Source organism: Acipenser ruthenus, chromosome 2 (assembly GCF_902713425.1).
Source record: "Acipenser ruthenus chromosome 2, fAciRut3.2 maternal haplotype, whole genome shotgun sequence".
Lineage (NCBI taxonomy): Eukaryota > Metazoa > Chordata > Actinopteri > Acipenseriformes > Acipenseridae > Acipenser > Acipenser ruthenus.
In genome coordinates, this window is record NC_081190.1 from 47,881,059 (window position 1) to 47,901,926 (window position 20,868).

A 20,868-nucleotide genomic window follows, 5' to 3' on the forward strand; every position below is an offset into this window, starting at 1 on the left:
AAGAAGCCATGCATGTCTCACCATGAAAAGAGAATCATCTTGCACTATTACTTGCATAATATCCTAAAACCAAAAAAGTAATGAAACATTTTTGCTGTTACATTTCAGTTTTTAAAATGAAAAGGTTCAAGATTGGAAGGCTCTTTTGTTTCTGTACTCATACCACATCCTGGTTCAACAGAAACACGCGTCAGCTACATCCCAGTGGTAACAGGTTTCCTGTCAGTTAGCAGGTCTTTGCATACACAGATAGCTGACAGTTTTTGAAAATGGTTGCCTACTGCCCCATCTGTGGAAAACCTGTCTACTTTGGTAAGTCCCCTTCTCTTGTCAATTTTGGATATACATCAAAATGTTGGATCATTTTCAAGTCTTCCTTCCACAGTTTGTAATCATTTAGTTTATTTATGTATTTTAGCACCAAAAAATTACCTATTGTCTTAATCTAACATAAGTGTTTCTGAAATACTGTAAACATAGAGTTTAGCGGTGCAGAAAATTGCAATCATTGGATTATTTCAATAAACAACAGAATATAGAAAGAGACCACACTTTTCACTTAAAGTTTTTAAAGAATTACCAGTAGGTAGACAAAAAATGGTATGTATAAATATGTCTAGCTTAGGGCAATGGTTTCATAAACTTGACTGTATATTCATTAAATGAGGATTGCTTTTGTCTGTTGGTTGCCACACATGTTGGTAAAAGAAACAAGTCTACCTACAGTCGTTACATTTTTGACAAACATTATCATTGACCTATTGAGACATCTGGGGCATTTTGCAGACGATTTGAATGTTTTTGAAAAGAGAAATAAATTAGAATCAAACAATAGAATAGAATAAAAAAAAGTTAAAGACTGGAGTAAACTGTAAAAGTAGGGCCAAATTTACTAAAAAAAAAAAAAGAAGTAGGGGCCAAAATTACTTTGTCCTCAGATTCACATTGTTTGTTTATTTTTAATTTGTTATTTGCCCTGGAGAAAAACTGTCTCTCTGTTAAAAAGAGCAAGGAGGTACTGTGTACATCCTCAGTCAGAATTGCATGATATGTCCAAGTTGAACCAGATATAAACTGGACAGGAAACACTGGATCTCTGAATATAGGGCATCTTTCAAAACACACTTAGGAATTCTGCCAGTGTGTCGACTATTTCACTAAAGACTGAGCAGACAAAAAGTATAAGGCAAAAAAATATAAAAAATGTGCCTAACATGTCTATTCCTTATCATTATGCAAAGGGGAGCAGCTTGTAATGAGTCTTAGCTTGTGTTGAAATCTTAGATAGATGATGACAAACAGGAAGTATAGAAGAGTAGAACAGAATGCATCACAGGAAGCTGACTTGGCTGAAACTACTTCAGACTACCTCAAACCAAAGAACCGTGATTAAAAGAATGCCCTGTCGTGTAACACCTTAAACACTGGTCCTGCAAGAAAACACAGTATTACTGCTTAAAATATATCATTTTTGTAATTGTGAAATTGCTAATTAATTTCAGTTAAAGGCCATTCTTATTGTTTGTGTATTTTTAAAACATATATGTATTTGTTCATTCAGCTATAGAGAGGCGGGGTTGAGCAAAAGCTGTCATAAGGTTTGCAAGTTACATAGGGGTATACAGTAAATCTTGTTATACAGTCAATTCACATATCATGGACAGACTTCATGAAGTAAAAAGCCAGAGGAGGTTAGTAACGGGAAGGCCACCTGGGTCAAAAGCGTGTTATTTAGTACACTTTCTAATTTAGTGTGTGTTGTAATTCTAATTATTACACATACTAATTTGGAAAATTAAATAAGAGCCAATGAATTTAAAGAAAATAGTATGTGTAATAAATTATCAATTTAAAAGTTGCCTTACATTTGAAATTGGGGGGGGGGAAACAAAACAAAACAAAAAAAACACACACCTCTGGGTACCTTGTTAATACAAATTGAATCGTGTCACGAACAACATTGTTTGTCTCAAGGGATACCAGATTTCCAGAGTGAAAAGTCGGGATATTTTTTTTCTTCTTCAATTCAGTGACTCTGTAGCAACACAGTTAAAATAACTGTATTGTAGCAGTGGGGCAGGAAATGGACTGGGGAAAGGGATGGGACTTTGCTGTTTACAATAATGTGTAAAATGTGTTATCTGTTATGCACGCTGGCATGTGAGTGAGTGCGTGCGAGTCTGTTTCACTGGTTGCTACAGCCTGCTGTCAGCTTGTGTGGTGGTGAGGTTGTGGGTGTGTCACGTATGGGGAGGTGCGGGGTGTATGCTTGGCCAATGGGGTATTGTACTAGGAATGGGTCAATGAGTGAGAATGAGAGAATGCAAAACAAAAGAAAATAAAAAAGTTTACAAACGAGAGGAGGCCATTCAGCCCATCTTGCTCGTTTGGTTGTTTGTAGCTTATTGATCCCAGAATCTCATCAAGCAGCTTCTTGAAGGATCCCAGGGTGTCAGCTTCAACAACATTACTGGGGAGTTGGTTCCAGACCCTCACAATTCTCTGTGTAAAAAAGTGCCTCCTATCTTCTGTTCTGAATGACCCTTTATCTAATCTCCATTTGTGACCCCTCGTCCTTGTTTCTTTTTTCAGGTCAAAAAAGTCCCCTGGGTCAACATTGTGTATACTTTTTAGGATTTTGAATGTTTGAATTAGATCACTACGTAGTCTTCTTTGTTCAAGACTGAATAGATTCAATTCTTTTAGCCTGTTTGCATACGCCATGCCTTTTAAACCCAGGAAAATTCTGGTTGCTCTTCTTTGCACTCTTTCTAGAGCAGCAATATCCTTTTTGTAACGAGGTGACCAGAACTGAACACAATATTCTAGGTGAGGTCTTACTAATGCATTGTAAAGTTTTAACATTACTTCCCTTGATTTAAATTCAACACTTCTCACAATATATCCAAGCATCTTGTTGTCCTTTTTTATAGCTTCCCCACATTGTCTAGATGAAGACATTTCCGAGTCAACATAAACTCCTAGGTCTTTTTCATAGTTCCCTTCTTCAATTTCAAAGCCAGCAAGGAGTTGTGAGTAAGGAGTCTAAAAGAGTGATCCACGAGAAACAGCATTGTAAAAGAGCAAAAGATAAAAACAGCAGTCCTGACTGCTTGAACTGCACGCTGTTGTCTGCCTCTTCCTTCACCGTTGGAATCCACGCACATGGTCCACCGATACACTGGTGTCAGATGTAAAGCGGGATTTGAAAGGAACTAGCGGAAGACACACAGCGGGACCCGAGAGAGGGAGGATACCCAGAACCTAAGCACTGGTCGGGAGCAGACAACGGTTGCTGTCCTGGTTAAAAGCAACGCCGATTATTAAAGCTCTCTGGAGCGCCGAGAGAGATGGCGATCCAGGCGGCGGATCACAGCACCACTTTACCAAGCGGCAAGAGGCCAGATCCCCCTTGCCATCCACTCCATAGCTGGCTGACGCTACCAGAGAAGCAGTGGGCTGTGAGTGAAACTCAAATTGAAAAGCCCCCAGCAGCCACCTGCCAGAGTGGAGCTGCTAACCCCGACAGCTGCAGTGAGAACACAACCTGCATCAATGGAGAGGAAGAGGACACCACAGAGCAGCACGGAAGAGAGTGAGCTGCTGCTGCTACCTGCAACGACCTGAAAGCCTGTCCCACCCCACGGACCGGCACTGAAACTGCCCCGGTTCAACAGAACCTCTTCACTGGAAGCCCTCCTGGCCCAGTTTGAGATGTTCACCGCCGAATATGCCTGGACAGACTGTAAGAAAGCTACTTGCTTGACCCAATCTCTATAGGGGTTAGCCTCGAAAGTGCTATTGGACCTGGGCTGGGACGTGAGGGTCGACTGCGCTGCAGTCATGACAGCTTTGAAGCTGCACTTCAGGGACAGTAAATCCTACCTAGGCCCACAAGGCCAGCTCCAAAGCTGGGGGAAAGCATCGGGAGAGGCTGGGTGTCCTAGCTGCTGACATCGCCCGCCTGGCAAGACAAGCCTATAGTGATGAGCCTGACAGCTTCAGCCAGCGGATTGCCGCTGCATCTGCACCATAAGGTCTGCCTCGCTGGCCCCTGCACCTTGGATGAGGAAGTAAACCAGGCGATAACGATCAAGCCTATGCTACATGATGAAGAGCCACCCCCATGTCACACGACAACCGGACCCATTCACTCGGCCAGCAACACCCCTGAAGAAACCCCAGGCTGTGAATATGAACACGACCCCCTGCCAAGAGAGAGAGCTGCCGCCCCCAGCAGAGCACGAGTGAGGGAGAAAGTGTGTTGGAGATGCGGTCAGCCAGTGCACCTTATGGCCAATTGCTGCTACCTAGAGCCCAAAGAGATGCCTCTGCCAGGGCTGGTGGGAAATGGGATATGGCCCGTGACTCAGCCCCACCATGGATGCCTTCCAGCCCCTCGATGAGACAGTAGTTGCGTGCACCGAAGACAGCACCTTTATGCACACCCCGGTCCACATTGAAAGAGTTCCGGGAAGATGGTCACTGGGAAGTGACCAAGCACCACAAAGTCTGGGTGGCTGGTGTACAAGACCCCTGCATTCTCGGGCTGGACTTCCTACAGCGAGTGGAGACCCTGCTCAACTTGTGCTATGGGAGCATTGCCACCCACGACCACATCGCCCCTGGGCCCAGGCCCCACCGGATCACCCCACCGCGTCAGGGGACCATGAGACGCCCCCAGACGGGCCCTCCCCTGCACCTCTCCGTCGCTGCCTTACCCGCCACTAGCCATCTGTCCTCGCCCTGTGCTACAGAGCACCTCTGCTGACCCCATCACTCCAGCCCGGTACCTGGTCTAGCAATATATGTGTGTTCCAGCCTGACTTACAACTCGGACCTGAGCTGGCTTTAGCCCCGTATGTGCATAGCCCCTGAACTGTAGTGAGTGCTACAAAATGATATCACAAAAATATACCAGAAGCCACAATAGTAGTACAGGATTTCACGTTAGATTTCGAAATGTCACAATTTTCACATTTTGTCAATTTTTCATTTAGTATATGGAAAATTACAACGCAACATGTAATTCAATATGTTAACGTAACATTATTCAGCAGGTTTCCTTCAAATTTATGAAGCAAAATAAAGGTAATTCTATAGGGTGAAGCAAAACATTTGGCCATAGTTGTAGTAACCGTCATATAATCTACTAAATAAAATCACAGGTTTGTTTATCAAAGTTGTTTTTCTGTCAAGCAGCTTACTATCACTGATGTGATAAAAAAATATTTTTACCGTCTCAGCCAGTTATTTAGTAAAAAATATTAGTGAACTACAAAAATGACAAAAAGGTAAAAAGTGATAACAGTAGAATTTGATACTGTGAGGGAATATCGATTTATGTTTACCGTTTACTATATAGGCTACAGGAAGGATGTTTATCAGGAGCAATTAATAAAATACTGACCTGCCTGTCCATTAGTTGCTCCTATGGCTTCCCAAATGTTTGCCTTCATCTCAGCATCCTTGTAAGGAATACAGGAAGGATCAAACACTTCAGGATGCTTGGACACCTCTGTAGACAACAGTTTAATTCATGATTTTTTTCTGGCAAGCACATGATGTCAGCACTTGGCTGTGATTGGTTAATCCACCAATAGTACCGTTAATTAATGTCTGAAAACAGTATTAGTGTCTCCAGTAATTTGCATATTTACAATGTAACAGATTGAGTACAGTCGTTAAATTCTTTCCCTCATTTGAGACTTTGTATCCCACTACCTAAATAATGTGCTTGCCATTCATATAAATGTGAAGATCACTCATTATGTAGGTACTGTGAATAGAGTTATCGTGTTCCGAAAAACTGGCCCCAGTCCAGATGCAGTTAATGGCAGTGCAATAGAGTACTGTATCTGATCTGTATATTTATTAGGGTGTACACTGTGTACACTGCTCCTGCTAAAACTGGTTTCTCATTGTATTTAACAGAATTATATATATATATATATATATATATATATATATATATATATATATATATATATATATATATATATATATAGTGTCCTCCATAAGTATTGGGACAGTGAAGTCAAAATTGCTATTTTTGCTGTACATTCAAGCAATATGAAAATACGATTAAAAGATGAATATGAGGCAAAAGTACAGAATGTCACCTTTTATTTCTGGCTGTTTCAACACATACATGTTTTACCAACTAAGAATAAAAGCACTTTCAGAGTTCCATCCCATTTTATGTGAGCATAAGTATTGGGACATTTGGCTCACAGGTGTTTCTAATTGATCAGGTTTTCCTGTTGCATTGATTGTTCACACATACAAGAGCTGTGAATGTGTAGTCTCAGTTCTATCCTTTGCGTTTGCCTTTGGAGTTTGTGTTTGGTGTCAGTAGACATAATCCAACATGAAGACTAGGGAGCTGTCTATGAAAGAAAAGCAAGCGATTTGGATGCTAAAAGAAAAGAGGAACTCAATTAGAACCATAGCACAAAAGTTGGGCATAGCCAAATCAACAGTTTGTAATGTCCTGAAAAAGAAGAAAACCACTGGTGTCTTCAGCAATCGGCAACGACCAGGTTGGCAAAGAAAAACAACAGCAGTTGATGACAGAAAAATGACCAGAGCTGTGAATAACAACCCTAAAATAAGTGTCAGTGAAATCACCAACAACCTCCAGAATGCTGGGGTGAAAGTGTCACAATCTACTGTTCGCAGAAGACTTCGGCAGCAGAATTACAAAGGCTACACTGCGAGATGCAAACCTCTGATCAGCATCAAAAACGAAAGGCAATGTTAGAATTTGCTAAGAAGTACAGAGATGAGCCAGTAGAGTTTTGGAACAGAGTTTTATGGACAGATGAGACGAAGATTAACCTTTATCAAAGTCTGCAGATGATCCAAAGCATACCACCTCATCTGTGAAGCATGGTGGAGGTAGTGTCATGGCACGGGCATGCATGGCTGCCTCTGGAACGGTCTCACTCATCTTTATTGATGATGTAACGAATGATGGCAGCAGCAGAATGACTCCAGAAGTGTACAGAAGCATCTTGGCTACCAATGTACAAGAAAATGCCACCAGACTCATTGGGCGGCGCTTCACAATGCAACAGGACAATGACCCAAAACACACTGCCAACGCAACTAGCTTTTATACTTTTTATATTTGCTTCAAGTTGAATTGTCCCAATACTTATACTCACAAAAATGGGGGGATGGAACTCTAAAATTATTCTTTGTTGGCAAAACATGTATGCCTTTTTGCCTCATATTAATCTTTTACTCGTATTTTTATATTGCTTGAGTGTACAGCAAAATAGCAATTTTGACTTCTGTCCCAATACTTATGGAGGGCACTGATCTATATACAGTGCCTTGCGAAAGTATTCGGCCCCCTTGAACTTTGCGACCTTTTGCCACATTTCAGGCTTCAAACATAAAGATATGAAACTGTAATTTTTTGTGAAGAATCAACAACAAGTGGGACACAATCATGAAGTGGAACGAAGTTCAAGGGGGCCGAATACTTTCGCAAGGCACTGTATATATATATATATATATACTGTATATATATATATATATATATTGTAAACGAGCGGCACTCACTCGGGTTCGTTGCCCCTTTAAAAATACGACCCAGGACACTGAAATGGATTTTCTTGCGCGGTTGCGCTATTTTTTTAATGAACACAAAATAAAACAAATACAAAATCAAAATAAACACCTAGCTCTTTTGGAGCACTAACTCAACTTTCAGGAACACCCTGTCTACCACGGGACAGCTAAGCTGTTTTCCCGTCCTTACAAAAAACCCACCGGTTTGACACCGCACTTACTTTTTAACTCTGGCTACTGCTGTCTCTCACAACCTGCTATCTTACACATCCCCCCCTTGTCTTTACGGCCACCTCCTCCCCTAAAACACAACCACCCACCCTCGAGTCCACAAATGTCAATTTTCGCCCTCTTCCACGGGCGAACTCGAGGGTGGATCGGTCCACGTTCCGGCCCAGCCAGGTAGGGACCGTGCACCGGCGACGAGGGACCCCAACGGTTTGACAGGGGCGACTGGAACGACAACCGGGGCACTGGAGGCTGCAGCAGCGGGCAGAGGTCTGCAGCTGGGACCCAGTGTAGCGACGTCCGGTCACCAAGGGGAAGCGAAGCAGTGACCAGGGGGAGCGTAAGCGACGTCTGGGAGCAGCGCAGCGACGTCTTAGTGTCCGGGAGGAGCGGAGCAGGGGGCCAGGTGGAGAACTGTGCCCGATTCTGCCGACTCCTGGGCTCCAGGTCTAGTGACAGGAGGTCCAGGCTAACCGACAGGGTGTCCAGGAGCAAGGGGTGAGGGACTGGACGCAGCGACGCCGGACTGGACCGTAGGGGTGGTGGTCGGGGCTGTGGTGGAGGTATGCTTTTCACCTCCTCCCTGGGCTCCGGAAGCGGCAGCTCCTCCCCTCTGGGCTCTGGCAGCGGCGACTCCTCCCCCTCTGGCTCGGGAGGCTGCGGAGCTCAGCTAGCCTGCTCCCATTCTTGGAGCAGCAGCTCCAATTCTGTTGGCTCCCTTCTCTTCAATGGAGCCAACCCCATCTCTCTCTCCCATCTCTTAAGTTGCTCTCCCTGAGCAACGGCATTCCGAGTGATCTGCTCGATAAGGTACAACAAATCCATCTTCTGGGTCTTAGGGGCGCCCACACTCTCTGACACCAAATGTAAACGAGCGGCACTCACTCGGGTTCGTTGCCCCTTTAAAAATACGACCCAGGACACTGAAATGGATTTTCTTGCGCGGTTGCGCTATTTTTTTAATGAACACAAAATAAAACAAATACAAAATCAAAATAAACACCTAGCTCTTTTGGAGCACTAACTCAACTTTCAGGAACACCCTGTCTACCACGGGACAGCTAAGCTGTTTTCCCGTCCTTACAAAAAACCCACCGGTTTGACACCGCACTTACTTTTTAACTCTGGCTACTCGGAGACAGAGCACCTCTTCTGCCTCCTTCTACTCAGCAGCCCCGAGCAGACTGCCTGCTCTCCTTTTAAACCCTGCACCTGGTTCCAATTATCAATTACTTCCCAGGTGCCGGGGATAATTAAAATAATAAAACAGTTAAACTAAACAATAATACAATTAACAAATCAATTAGAAAATTAAATGAAACAATAAAGCAACCATGTATGTTTCTCTCGCAGGGAGGTTTCAACCCCCTCCCTGCTGTCTCTCACAACCTGCTATCTTACAATTATATATATATATATATATATATATATATATATTGTAAGATAGCAGGGAGGGGGGTTAAAATCCTCCCTGTGTAGTATATGTGCGCAGGCACCTTTTTGTTAGTTTGCTTTGGTTTAATTTAATTGTTTTATTGTTTGTTAATTGTTTTATTAATAATGACTTTTTTTTGTTTGTAAATTCACTAGACGGCTAACACGTCTCCGGAGCTGTCGCCTTGGGCCAGCACTACCTGGAGCAACACTACACCACAGTCACTGTTATTTGTTATCACCCACCTTGAGCACTACTGCACGCACCCGGACTGGTGATTTGTGTTAGTAGTATTGTGGGAGCGGATAACGTGTTATTATTTGTTTTGTTTACAAATCGTTATTTTCCTCCTGAGCTTATTGTTTGGTCGCCAGACCAGGATTTCTGTTAAAATAAAAAGAACATTTTCCAAACTGGATTACAGTTTTCACTTGTGATTGTTTCTGCACTGCATCACCTCTGCATCCGGTCTTAATCAGCAGCCACTTTGCCACACCTCTTCAAAGTGTTGAGTAGATTGTATAAATCAAAGGAAAAAAATCCCATTTAAATACATCAAGATTTCAGGTTGTAACACAACAAAACTCTGAAAACGTCCAAGGGGGGTGAATACTTACTATAGGCACTGATTATATATATATATATGTATATATATATACACAGTATATAATCTCTATCACAGTGCCGTGAAAAAGTATTTGCCCCGTCTGATTTTCTGCATTTTTGCATTTTTTTGACACTGAATGTTATCAGATCTTCAACCAAAACCTAATATTAGATAAATGGGACCCTGAATGAACAAATAACACAAAAAATGGATACATATTTCATTTATTTATTAAAGAAAGTTATGCAACACCCAATGCCCCCGTGTGAAAAAGTAATCGCCCCCATAGACTCAATAACTGGTTACGCCACCTTTAGCAGCAATAACTGCAACCAAACGCTTCCTGTAGTTATTGATTAGTCTCTCACAGCGCCGTGGAGGAATTTTGGCCCACTCCTCCATGCAGAACTGCTTCAACTCAGTGACATTTGTGGGTTTTCGAGCATGAACTGCTCGTTTCAGGTCCTGCCACAACATCTCAATGGGGTTTAGGTCTGGACTTTGACTAGGACATTCCAAAACTTTTAATTTTTTGTTCTTCAACCATTCTGATGTAGACTTGCTCGTGTGTTTCGGATCATTGTCTTGCTGCATGACCCAGCTGCGCTTCAGCTTCAGCTCACGGACGGATGGCCTGACATTCTCCTGTAGAATTCTCCGATACAGAGCAGAATTCATGGTTCCTTCACTGATGGCAAGGCGTCCAGGTCCTGATGCAGCAAAGCATCCCCAAACCATGACACTACCACCACCATGCTTGACTGTTGGTATGAGGTTCTTACTGTGGAATGTAGTGTTTGGTTTTCGCCAGACATAGCGGGGGCCATGTCGGCCAAAAAAGTTCCACTTTTGACTCATCTGTCCATAGAACATTGTTCCAAAACTCTTGAGGATCATCCAGGTGTTTTTTGGCAAACTTCAGACGAGCATTCATGTTCTTAGTGAGCAATGGTTTCCGCCTTGCTACTCTGCCATTAATCCCATTTTTTGCCCAGTGTCTTTCTGATGGTGGAGTCATGAACACTGACCTTAGCCGAGGCGAGAGAGGCCTGCAGATCCCTGGATGTTGTTCTAGGGTTCTTTGTGACTTCCTGGACAATTTTACACCTTGCTCTTGGAGAGATTTTGGCAGGACTGTCCCAAACCTTCTCCATTTGGATAATATGGCTCTGACTGTGGTTCGGTGGAGCCCCAGAGCCTTAGAAATGGCTTTGTAACCCTTTCCAGAAGGATAGGCATCAACTTTTTTTGTTCGTGGCATGATGTGCCTCTAGAACCTGTGTGCTGACAACTTCACTCTGATTTTAAGGGCCAGAGTTAGTCAGATTTATATTGGGCAGGTATTGAAATGTATTTTTGTTTACTACCTGTAAGTCGCCCTGGATGAGGGTGTCTGCTAAGAAATAAATAATAATAAATAATATATATAAAACTGCAGTGTACAAAATTGAAGGCATATGAAAGAAAAGGTTCTTAAATGTACACAAAAAGATTAAAAAATCTTATTTTCATGACGTTTCGAGCAAAAGCCCTTCTTCAGCTGTTTACAAAGAAAAGTAAACACAGTGCATATATATTATTGTGGTGCGGTAGTTAGGGTTGAGTTGGGTTCTCAATGGTAAACCCCTAACTTTGCACTTTAATAATTTTGGCAGGGTTTGTCAGAGTTGCCCACAGATTTGCATGTTTCCATTGACTTGCAATGCTGTAAAAGTGTGGAGGGTTTCACGAAGGCACCTGTTTTTTAGTAAAAGTTCCCACATGTTGCCCAATACTTAATGGTTTTTTTTTTTGCAGTTTTTTGCTGTCATGTACAGACTACACAGCGCTGAATTTCTGAGGTAGGGCCTTTCGAAGGTTTAGTGAAAAAATATTAAACAATTCATGAGTTATAATTAAAAAAAATAAAATAAACGCCTGTGTGACAGGCTGGATGAGTGGTCTGACGTCAGGCCAGAAGCAGGAAGGAAAAATAAACTGACACCAGGGACTGCAGTTAAAGTAAGAAAGGCTCGGCTCGTCTTTTTATTTTTAAATAACAAAAATAAAATAAAATGTTCAAACAAAAACACTGTGCTCACAGAGCAAAATAAAAGGGTAAACAAAAATAATCACGAACACAAACAACGCGATCCTTAGGTTTTCTTTTCTATTTCCGTCTCTCTGCTCGCTCTCTCCTCTCTAACACCCACCCCGAGCACAGAGAGCTGCAAGCTTATATACCGTGGCCGAGGGGTTCAACTGCCTAGTAATTATCCTATTACCCCTCGGCCACAATCTGCACGAGTTTATTAAAAAGTGCTGTGGATGGGGCTACCCAGCCACGCTAAACAAAACAATCGGCTACGCCGTCAAAATACAAAACAATAACAAGCCCCGCGGCGCTCGCTGTCATATAAATACAATAAAACAAATAAACAATACAAAATAACACAGGGGCGGAAGGGGACCCCGTTCTAAAATAAAATAATCAAATCAATGTACAGGGCTGCTCGCCCTGTTACAGCCTGGCATCTGGAACTTTATTAAATCCTCTTAGCAAGGAATCTCACCCTGCAGGTCAGAACACTCTGGGATATATAGTTCTGGGGTGCCTGTAAACAATGCTATCACACGCTCTCCAGTTTAAACTACAGCACCCAGAATGCATGCAAAATGTCTTGATAAGTGTTGTTGTTACTTTCAAAAGCGTAGCAGAAAGGACAAAGATTAATTTTGTAAACAGGCATTGAGTTGGATAAATAATGATCGTGAGAATTACAGTAAAATCTTTACAGATGGGTCAAAAAATACAGATAATAGCAGGGTTGCAGCATCTTATGTACCAGAATTTGAGGTGGGAAAGCATTTACGTATTACAGATGATGTGTCAATTATGACAGCAGAATTGATAGGGATTATATTGGCATTGCAATGGATTGTAGATGTCAAGGTGAACAGAGCAGTAATCTTTTCAGATTCCTTATCAGGTTTACAGGCAATTAAAAATGGAGGGGAGGGTGATAGAAGAGATTTAGTGCAGGAAATAATGTTTTTATTTTCGGCATGCTGTATTTTAGGTTTGTATGTAATTTTAGTATGGGTTCCGGCTCATATAGGAATAGATGGTAATGAGAGGATGGATATGTTAGCTAAAATACCAGTGAAGAAGAAGTGGATATGGATGTGGAATATGGATTAAGTGAATATTATAAAATAATTGATAAACAGATTATTAATGAATGGCAGAATATATGGATAAAGAAAAAGGGTAGGAAGTTTTATAAGGGTCAAAGTAAGGTTAAAATTAGGGACGGGTGGTATGCATGGAATACAAATGAGGAGGTAGCATTAATAATGCTTCTTATAAGGCATTCAGCACTTAAAGAACACTTGTAGGATTGCAGTGCATGAGAATGGGTTATGTATGGAATGTAGTGTAAAGGAAACAGTAGAGCATCGGATGGTTGAATGTGTTAGATATAAGGAGATGAGAGAAGCTATGAGAAGCTATAGGATTTTCAATATTTCCAATGACTATTTTAAAGATGGTGTAGATGAAAGACAAGAACAAGATCAAAGATATTTTTTAAACTGAGTGTCTTAATGGGAACATCCCTACGTGTTTGCCTGCAGCGCAGAACTTGAGTTGAGCGAGGAAGACGTCAGGGTCAGTTTTACTTTTCTTAGGTTCTGGTAAAATTGAAACCACCTCTCCTCCGAAGCGTGTGCCGTCAGCCGACTGCTTTTTTTCACACTGCGTACTCACCATACAGCCACCCAAGAGCTACAGCGTCGGAGGACAATGCAGTTTACAGGCAAGCACGCAGACGCCTGGCCAGACTACAGGGGTCGCTGGTGCGCGGTGAGCCCTGGCCTTTACTGGATGCGCCACTCGGGAGTCCCCCAAAATATATTTTAAAAAATGTAACAGTCATTATATTTTAGCGTTGGGGCAAATATCAAGGAGGCTGTGTGGTTCAGTGGTTAAAGAAAAGGGCTTGTAACCAGAAGGTCCCCGGTTCAAATCCCGGTTCAGCCACTGACTCATTGTGTGACCCTGAGCAAGTCACTTAACCTCCTTGTGCTCCATCTTTCGGGTGAGACGTAATTGTAAGTGACTCTGCAGCTGAAGCATAGTTCACACACCCGAGTCTCTGTAAGTTGCCTTGGATAAAGGCGTCTGCTAAATAAACAAATAATAATAAAATATCCAAACAAATATTTTTGACATGTTTTACTATTTGAAGTAAAAAAATCGTATCAGAAATTACAAATCGGACATCCTAAAATGCTTATTGTGAAATTAAAAACGCTTAACGTGGCTAAATGTGCTTAAATTTAATTCAAACCCACTGGGAAAAGCTAGCCTAGTACTCAGCAATGCTATTCTAAAAGATTATATTATTATTAGGGCTGTCAAAGTTAACGCGTTAACGCATGCGAGTAATATAAAATCAATTGAAGCGTTACTTTTTTAACGCCGTTAATCTCACAATTACAGTTCATTTTAGATCAATGTTTTGAACCTCTTAGCATGCCGTAGATATTTTGCTCAGAGCAGTTTGAGAGCTTGTATGCAACAACCACACAGCTATATTCTTGCTCTAGCTAGCCCTAACTGAAGTGAAAATAGTAATTTATTAATGGCCGAAAGCAGTCAGAGTGCAGGACTTTTGAATGGGCAGTTTAGTTTTAAAAAACTTCCCGATGGGTCTTTCAATAAAAAGAAAGTTACTTGCAACTACTGTCAGGCGGAATTCTAATACCATCGCAGTACGTCAAGTCTCCAGTACCACATTTGTGCCAAGCATGCTTATACTGGCAACCAGGCGGACAGCGACAGTTCTTCCAAAACTGGTTAATTTAGTCAAAGCACAATATTAGAATACGAGAGTCGCTGCAAACCCATGAATACCGCAAAATACGACAATTTAACTTTGGCTATTGCTAAGTGGATAGCTACCGATTGCAGGCCACTCAACATTGTGAACGACCTAGGTTTAAGAGATGTTATTCAAATAGCATCATCCTGTCAGACATATACCTTACCTTCCCGAGGCACAACTGCATCACGAATACACGACCTTCATGAAAACGAGAAGACTGTGAAAATGGAAGAACTGAAAAAAGCAACAGTGGTTGCCCTTACTGGGGATCACTGGACATCGGTGAGCAACCATAGCTCTCTTGGAGTCACTGGGCATTACTTGGATGCCTCATGGACATTGCAATCATTTGCTTTAACCGTGACGCACACTGAAGAAAGGCACTTCTCTGAAAATTGTGCCGAGCTTTTCTTGGATGTCACAAAGGAGTGGGGAATACATGACAAGGTTACAACAATTGGAACGGACAGTGCATGTAATAGGATAGCAGCAGCCAGACTTATGCCATTTGAACACCAGCCTGCAAATCAGTTTTGGTGGCACTAAATGGCGGCGGATTTGATGTAGCACTAGCAAAATGCAGAAAAATAGTTGGCCATTTCAAACACAGTCCGGCAAACAGCGCAGAACTGAAAAAAGAACAAGCCTCAAGAGGGCAAAAACAAGAACCTCTGCAAGATGTTTCTACAAGTTGGAACTCCACATTAGAAATGGTTCGGCGACTGCTGAGAAACCACACCGCCATCAGTGCCGCATTAACTCTTCAAAAACACAATCTGGCAATGCTAACTGCTGGTGAACTGGGCAAACTTCAAAAGCTTGAGGCACTACTAGAACCCTGCAGGTAGGACAATATTTAGCTAACGCTACGTTACTAGCGAATGAGGATCGGACAGAAATTGTCCTATTTTGTTGTGTTATGTACAAGCAGTAACAGATTAAATACATGATCACAATCAACTGTACGTTCGATTTATATTAGCATCGGTCTAACTTGTATTAAATAACTAATGTTTTGCTCTATATGGTACATTGCAGGTATGTGACTGAGCTTTTGGGAGGAGAACATTACGTGTCTTGTTCTGTGGTTCTGCCTGCGCTGTCATTTATGTCACATTATGTCAGTCTCGGATGATGACCCAGCATATGTTGCACGGTTCAAGACGTCATTCACTGCAGACCTAAATAAACTCAAGGAAAGTGGAAATGTCGAATGGCTAAAATTGGCTACAGCACTCGACCCAAGGTTCAAGGACCTGAAGTGCCTTCCAAAATCTGAAAGGGGTGAGGTGTGGGAGACAGTTGCTGCGGTTTTGTCATTAATCGTGGAGCAGCCTGTTACACAAACCACAGAATGTGAGCCGTCGAAGAAGAAGATGCATCTACTTCTAATAACATCTGACTCCGATGATGACGATGACAGCTCTTCAATCAGCACTGCTTTGGATCGTTACAAAGCTGAACCCAGTATAAGCATGGAAGAATGCCCATTGAAGTGGAGGTCAAAACATGCCGGTGCGCACGAGTTTGTCTAAACTGGCTCAAAAATACTTGGCAACACCGGCAACCACGGTACCCTGCGAAAGGCTTTTCTCACTCTCAGGCAATGTTGTACGGAAGAAAAGAGCAGCATTATCACCTGAAAATGGCAATAGGCTGTTCTGCCTCAGCAACTGGCTGGGTAGGAAGAAAGCCGATTGAACAGATTGCCTATAAGGTTTTTTTTTGTATTTTATTAATTTAAATATTGCAGAAAAGCCAAAACTTAACACATTTTGAATATAACAATTTAATTTGGGCTCTTTAATTTTGTATTTCAAAAATATATATATATATAGCTTTGATTTTCACTGCAAGTGAAGGAACATGTTTAAAAACATACTGTACAATTAATTTAAGCTTATGAAAATTGAAGTTCCAATAAAAGGGGTTTACAAACTCATTAATAAACAAATATGGATTGACCTGATTGCTTTGTCTTTTTTTAAACAAATCTTAATTTGAGACAGTGTTGCTGTTTATCTTTGAATATTCTGATATTAACATTTTTATTCTAGTTGTTTTAAAAATGTGATTTAATCACGCGATTAATTTCTTTAATCATGAGATTCATTGCAATAATTTTTTTTAATCATTTGACAGCCCTAATTATTATTATTTGTATTATTAACATACACAGTATATAATCACGTTAAGCCCCCCATTTAATGTTTTTCACAGTGCTAAAAATGGTTAGTGTGGAGAATGTTTTTTTTTTTTTTTTTTTTTTTAATTAGTATGTGTGCTTTACTAAGCTTTTAGGTGTATTTCAATATTTTGTCATGTAAAATCACATAGGTGTATGCAGTATGAGCAGTCACACAAGCAATACAAATTATTTTGCGTACAAACATACTTTTTTTAGTGAAATGTATCTTACACACTACAGTAAGAATTTTGATATGGTTATTACATTTTCTACGTTTTTGAAATTATTGCGACAATACTGCAGTATTCACTTTAGAACATTCTGTCGCGTGCAGATTAAAAAAAAAAATACTGCTCAAGCTCTCAGGGTGGGGAGGTTCTCTGAGGTAAGAATATTTTTTATTACAAAGCTATACGTTTTGACGCAATTATTACAAGATTATATATAACAAGTAATAAAGTGCTTGAAAGCATGTGTGGTGAATATATACCTGTTTCTAGATTAAAAGCACTGGCCTGATTGTCTAGCTTTACTTGTTCATTCTTTTCATCAGTTAAATCCTTTACATTTTGAAATGGTCTCATATTAAGAAAAGTGTTATGGGTAACAGGATAGATTTTTTTTATATGGTTCTGCAGTCTGAAGTAGTAAGTGTACATGTATATCCATTGCTACAGCACCGGTGGACCATGATGATGGATGTCTCTTGCGTCATCTGGAAAGAGTTTCATGTTCTATGTCTTACTTGATGACGGCAGTCTGCGGTTGCTTGTGTTGTCTGGTTCCTTTGGCTGCTTGTGTGAGGGTGGGAATGGCATGTTAGTGTTAAAAACCCTAACGTCACATTTCCTTGCTTTTGTGGCAATTAGTTCAACCCTAACTGCTGCATTAACATATTATTATTATTATTATTTATTTCTTAGCAGACGCCCTTATCCAGGGCGACTTACAATCGTAAGCAAAAACATTTCAAGCGTTACAATACAAGTAATACAATAAGAGCAAGAAATACAATAACTTTTGTTCAAGTAAAGTACAAGTTTGACAACCCACAATTCAATAATACAGCAGGTAATAGTGATAGTTACATCAGGATATGATTAAATAGTGATAGTTACATCAGGATGTGATTAAATACAAAGTACTACAGGTTAAAAACTTGGCAGATTACAGTATTCTGAAGTACAGGATTAAATGCAGTAAAATAGGGGCTGATAAGAGCAAAATAAAGCACATTTACATGAAGGGTGATAGTGTCCCAGGATACAAACAGAGGAGTTCTACAGGTGCTCTTTGAAGAGGTGAGTCTTAAGGATGCGCCGGAATGTGGTCAGGGACATATATATTTTTATATATACATATATATTTTTTTGCAAAAAAAAAGAAGACACTGTTAAAGACAGGTGTCCGTGTGGCTAGAGGGGAACTGTATCAACTTCCTACAGTTCACTGAATATATCAAGTCACCTATCTTGATTTATGTATCACAGGATATCTTCACTGCTGTAACCAGACTGGGATATGCAAATTAACTGAAATGAGAGCGTAATAGTGCTGAGTGAAAAACAGCCAATAGGATTTGTAAAGCCTGTGTGGCTTGAAGCTTGAAGTATTTTATTTATTTGAGGGAATAATAAATAAGAGATAAGATCCAGGCAAAGCCCCCCCCCCCCCCCCCCTTGTAAGAGGGATAAAGTTCTTTCTGGAATAAATAATTGATGCTACCCTGATACCTTAACTTTCTGGCAAGGTTAGCGTCACTACTTTAAAATGCCCCATGACCTGAGATACAAATTGGGGTTCACATCGTATCTGTAAGGATGCAAAGCCTGCACTGGCTGTAGCCATCATTGTTATCACTTCACCTCAAAGTCCACATCTTCTACAAAAAGCCAATATTCTTCAGAAGGATAGACCTATTTAATATTTTTTTTTCATAGGTGAGAAGAAGCGCTCTCTTGGCAGAGACTACCATCCACTATGCCTGAAGTGCTTCAGATGCAAGAGCCAGCTCAGCCCAGGAAACCATGCAGAGGTACGAAAATAAAATCCATGAATAACATGAAATGTATCCTATTACAGAACGTTAACTGACCAAACAGGTCACAGAAACATATTTTTAATGAAGCAAAATAGCTACAGTTTTTTTTTTTTTTTTTTTTTACAGTTTTGGTTGGCTATACTGTTCCCAATGTTTTGTTCAAGGAAGGCCACTTAACAGGTGGGACATTGGGTGGTGGGCCGCATAATAAAATTCACCTATAATTAAACACCAATATGTGCAATAAATACAACATACCTTTATATATAAACCTAAGACCTACCTCTTTTCAGTTGCCTTTTCATTTTTGGTTCCTAAAATATAATTTGAGTTACAACAGAAAATACAAAACACAACAGAACAGGCAGAGTGGAAACAAATACGGTAGATGGGGGATGAGAAAGTAAACAGAAAAATATTTAAATAAATATACATAAATAAACATAATATAAATACACAATTAAAATACAATTTCTAGGGAGTGGTAGCTCCCAAACTTAAAATAAGGTCATGAATAAAATAAATAGTATTAGGCCATGCGGATAAGGTAGATATACTGGTGCAATCTAGCCATGGACCTCTCCATGAGTGTGATATCTAAGAAATAATGCAGCCATATGTAATTATAGAACATTCCAGGTTCTACCCAGCCCTTCAAAATAGCCTTTTTTTTTTTTTTTTTTTAAATTTAGTCGTCGCCAATTATTTTTACCCCGGTTTTCACCCCAATTTAGCATGCCCAATTATTATCTGTATCCCCGGCTCACCGCTCGCAACCCCCCCGCCGACTCGGGAAACAGAGGCTGGAACACGCGTCCTCCGAAACGTGCTCCTTCCAAGCCGTCATTTTTCGCACTGCAGATCCACAGCAATGCCACCAGACCTATAGTGCCGGAGGACAACACAGATCTGGCGGCTCCGCTGCAGAGCCACAGGCGCCCTATCGGCCACAGGGGTCGCTGATGCGCGGTGAGCCGTGGATTCCCCTGCCGACCTAAGCCCTCCCTACCCGGGCAGCGCTCAGCCAATTGTGCGCCGCCCCCTAGGAACTCTCGGTCACGGTCAGCTGTGACATAGCCTGGATTCGAACCTGCGATCTCCAGGCTATAGGGCACATCCTGCGAGGAGCGCCTTTACTGGATGCGCCACTCGGGAGCCCCCAAAATAGCCTTCTTAGCTGCCGTCAGCCCCGCAAGCAAGAGTCGTCTTGTCTGTAAATTAAGGACAACTTGAGAATCATCTCCAAGGAGAAGCAGACCAGGACATAGAGGTACCTCCACATTAATACATTTAGACAGAGCTGTGGTTACAAATTTCCAGAAACTTTCAACAAACATGTGTAGGTAGGTAGCGACTACTCCCTGAGTGAACGCATGGCACAGATGATCTGAAGAGATTTTCATCTGGAAGCGAAGAAATGGGGTTGCATAGAATCTATGTACAAGTTTAAAATGAATCAATTGGTGTGCTAGATTTTTAGAAAATATTATCCTAAATTCTATCCCAGTCAGGACTGACACCCAGCTTGTCAAGTTCTCTGTCCGACAGTGGTCACTGCAAGAGAGTAGGCTATTGTGATATGTAAAACTATTATAAAAGGGAGGATACAAGACCTCTTGTGGTGGGTGTCGAGCTAAGTTATTGAGCTAATGGGTGAATGGGCAATGCCACATTCCATGGGACCCCATACATAAGATACATAAAGTAAGAGAACCCAGGGAGTAAGTAAGTCTCCTTAAGATCTTGAAACATGTGTAGACCTTTATCATCAAAGATGTCATTTAAAATATGAATCTCTCTAGTGTACCAGGGTGGGTAAGAGAAAGGCTGAGAGCCTGTCAACAAAAGGAAGTTATTCCAGATGGGGGAGAGCTTATGGAAATTAAGAGAAATACCATGGTATTTATTTGCTTTCTTCCA

At 41.2% G+C, this 20,868-nt stretch overlaps 1 protein-coding gene across 1 annotated transcript in view; it reads left to right on the plus strand.

Annotated features, from left to right (window-relative positions):
- Nucleotides 1–235: 235 nt before the first annotated feature.
- The window catches only part of zgc:195282 (uncharacterized protein LOC100192223 homolog), a 64,352-nt gene continuing 43,719 nt past the window's right edge, over nt 236–20,868 (plus strand). The window contains exons 1-2 of the mRNA XM_034014475.3: nt 236–312; nt 18,848–18,942. Of these exons, the coding sequence (XP_033870366.1) occupies nt 270–312; nt 18,848–18,942 (138 nt within the window). The 5' untranslated portion in view covers nt 236–269. The remainder of the gene's footprint in view (nt 313–18,847; nt 18,943–20,868) is intronic.